This window comes from Lepisma saccharinum, chromosome 23 (assembly GCF_977018435.1).
Source record: "Lepisma saccharinum chromosome 23, izLepSacc3.1, whole genome shotgun sequence".
Classification (NCBI taxonomy): Eukaryota; Metazoa; Arthropoda; class Insecta; order Zygentoma; family Lepismatidae; genus Lepisma; species Lepisma saccharinum.
In genome coordinates this window covers 28,597,153-28,598,980 of record NC_139251.1, presented here as the reverse complement: position 1 = coordinate 28,598,980, position 1,828 = coordinate 28,597,153, and the positions used below count along the sequence as shown (strand labels likewise).

At 38.7% G+C, this 1,828-nt stretch overlaps 1 protein-coding gene across 1 annotated transcript; it reads right to left on the bottom strand.

Annotated features, from left to right (window-relative positions):
* Positions 1–591: 591 nt before the first annotated feature.
* On the bottom strand, positions 592–987 carry LOC146005451 (uncharacterized). The gene has a single exon (XM_083144694.1). It carries the CDS (start codon positions 985–987, stop codon positions 592–594), a length of 396 nt encoding a protein of 131 aa, XP_083000820.1.
* Positions 988–1,828: the final 841 nt, after the last annotated feature.

The following is a 1,828-nucleotide window of genomic DNA, read 5'->3' as shown; positions in this document are numbered from 1 at the left end:
GGACATAGAGAGCGCGAAGTATTCCACTATCCAGAAATAAGTATTTTAAATATTTATATACGTTCAACCAATTCACTAGGTATTAATTGAATTGCAAAATGAACTTGTCGCGACATACCAAAAAAGAAAAAAATGCGATGTCCGTAGAATGACAAGATTTGTTTTACTTCTATTTCCACCATTTCAAACGTAGAAAAATCTGCTTTAGAGACACATGCACTTCCCTATGCAGTAATAAGACAAGAAAATATTTTACCCTTCTCTTTTGTCAGTGTAAAAAGTAATGTCAGTTTTCACTATGGCTGTCGTTTGTTTTTCTTCCGGTAGTCCCTTTCCCCTCGCTAGTGAAAATATTACGTGGGAGGAGCGCACGTGAGATCAGCGCACAGCAAGATTTCATGGGACTAGCGCATAGGATCTCAGGTGTTAGTGGGATTAGCGCACAGTATGATTATCAATAAGAACCTTCCCTCGCACTTTTTTTTTCCAGACTTGGGACTGGACAACGTGTAGATTAATACACGAAAGTGGTTTAAAGGTTCTTGTATCGGCAGCTTCTATTACAGCTTCGTCAACTTTTCAGAACGATCTTCAATCAAACTTTGCAACGTACGACAGAGAATTGAGGCAACGAAATAAATCTTCAGTTTCAACATATTTGTCCAAAATTGTTTTTATACGCCTGTCGGTTTCAATATACTGTTTTCTTCTCTTGCGACCTGGAATGCCTAGGTCTTGAGCAATAATTTTGGCGCTCATCTCCTTAGCGTCTTCCATCAGTTTCTGAATGAGGAAATAAACATTTGGTTTATGTATTCCTACCATCCTATTTAACTTGTTATTCCAACCTTCCACAGGGTTGTTTGTCCTGTGTCTTTGTCTATAAACATTGCACATGGTTTTCGGCAAAGAAGCATTGTCCAGCCATAGATCTACGAAATAGTCAAGGAACTGCATCAGCTTTTCATTCTGGGGAGTGATCTGCATGATGCATAGCCACGCTTCGTCAGTTTTTTCAGGTGGTATCAAGGCTAAAACTGCGCACATACGACATATTTTTCAAATAACTTCATTTTCCTGATATGTTGTGGCTAGACCTATATTTTGTATATGACGCCAAAGGCATTGATTAAAATGGTAATTACAACCTTATACTGATGCTTGAGGAAACACTTCTCTTATTGCTCGCATCAACTGATGCATTGAACATTGAAGTGCATCTTGACTGAAAGGAATCCTCACTTCAATCAAATGATGCACTTTGGTGTTTATTACTGCCATCTCAAAGTCTGCTTTAACATGCTGCGGAGTCCAACCACAATGTTTGAGCGCCGTAAACAACTGCATATATGTAGATTTCTTTTTATCTTCTAGTAACACATAAACGGCTGGCCAGATGTTTGTTTCCTCTTCGGAACTTCCTGCATCAGCATGAATTGAATAAATTTGCTCAAACTGTTTCGGACAACTTTTGTGTTCCGTCAAGGTAGAAAGAATCACAAGATGTTAATAATTTCTTGCCACTGTTACTTGCAAACACCAGACATTTCTTTTCGTTGTCCACTGTCAGGTCAAGCATAAGAAAGCTAGTACCGTCGGAAAGTCTCAACACATTTTCATCCAAAGAGATTTCGGAACTACCAATCGGATTTTGGAGTGTTCCCAGTGTTTTCCTACGTATTTCACACAAAGAGGTTTTTACGTTATCATATTTTTGAATTTCAGTAACTAGTTCATAACCTCTATTCGTCAATTTCCCAAATTCTTGTTTGTAGACGACGTTCACTGGCGTAGACAGTTCCTGCCTTGCTCTTTTCCTGCATACAGA

Coding starts and splice junctions, on each gene's coding strand:
- LOC146005451 (XM_083144694.1), bottom strand. CDS start 987: ATGCAGATCACTCCCCAGAATGAAAAGCTGATGCAGTTCCTTGACTAT.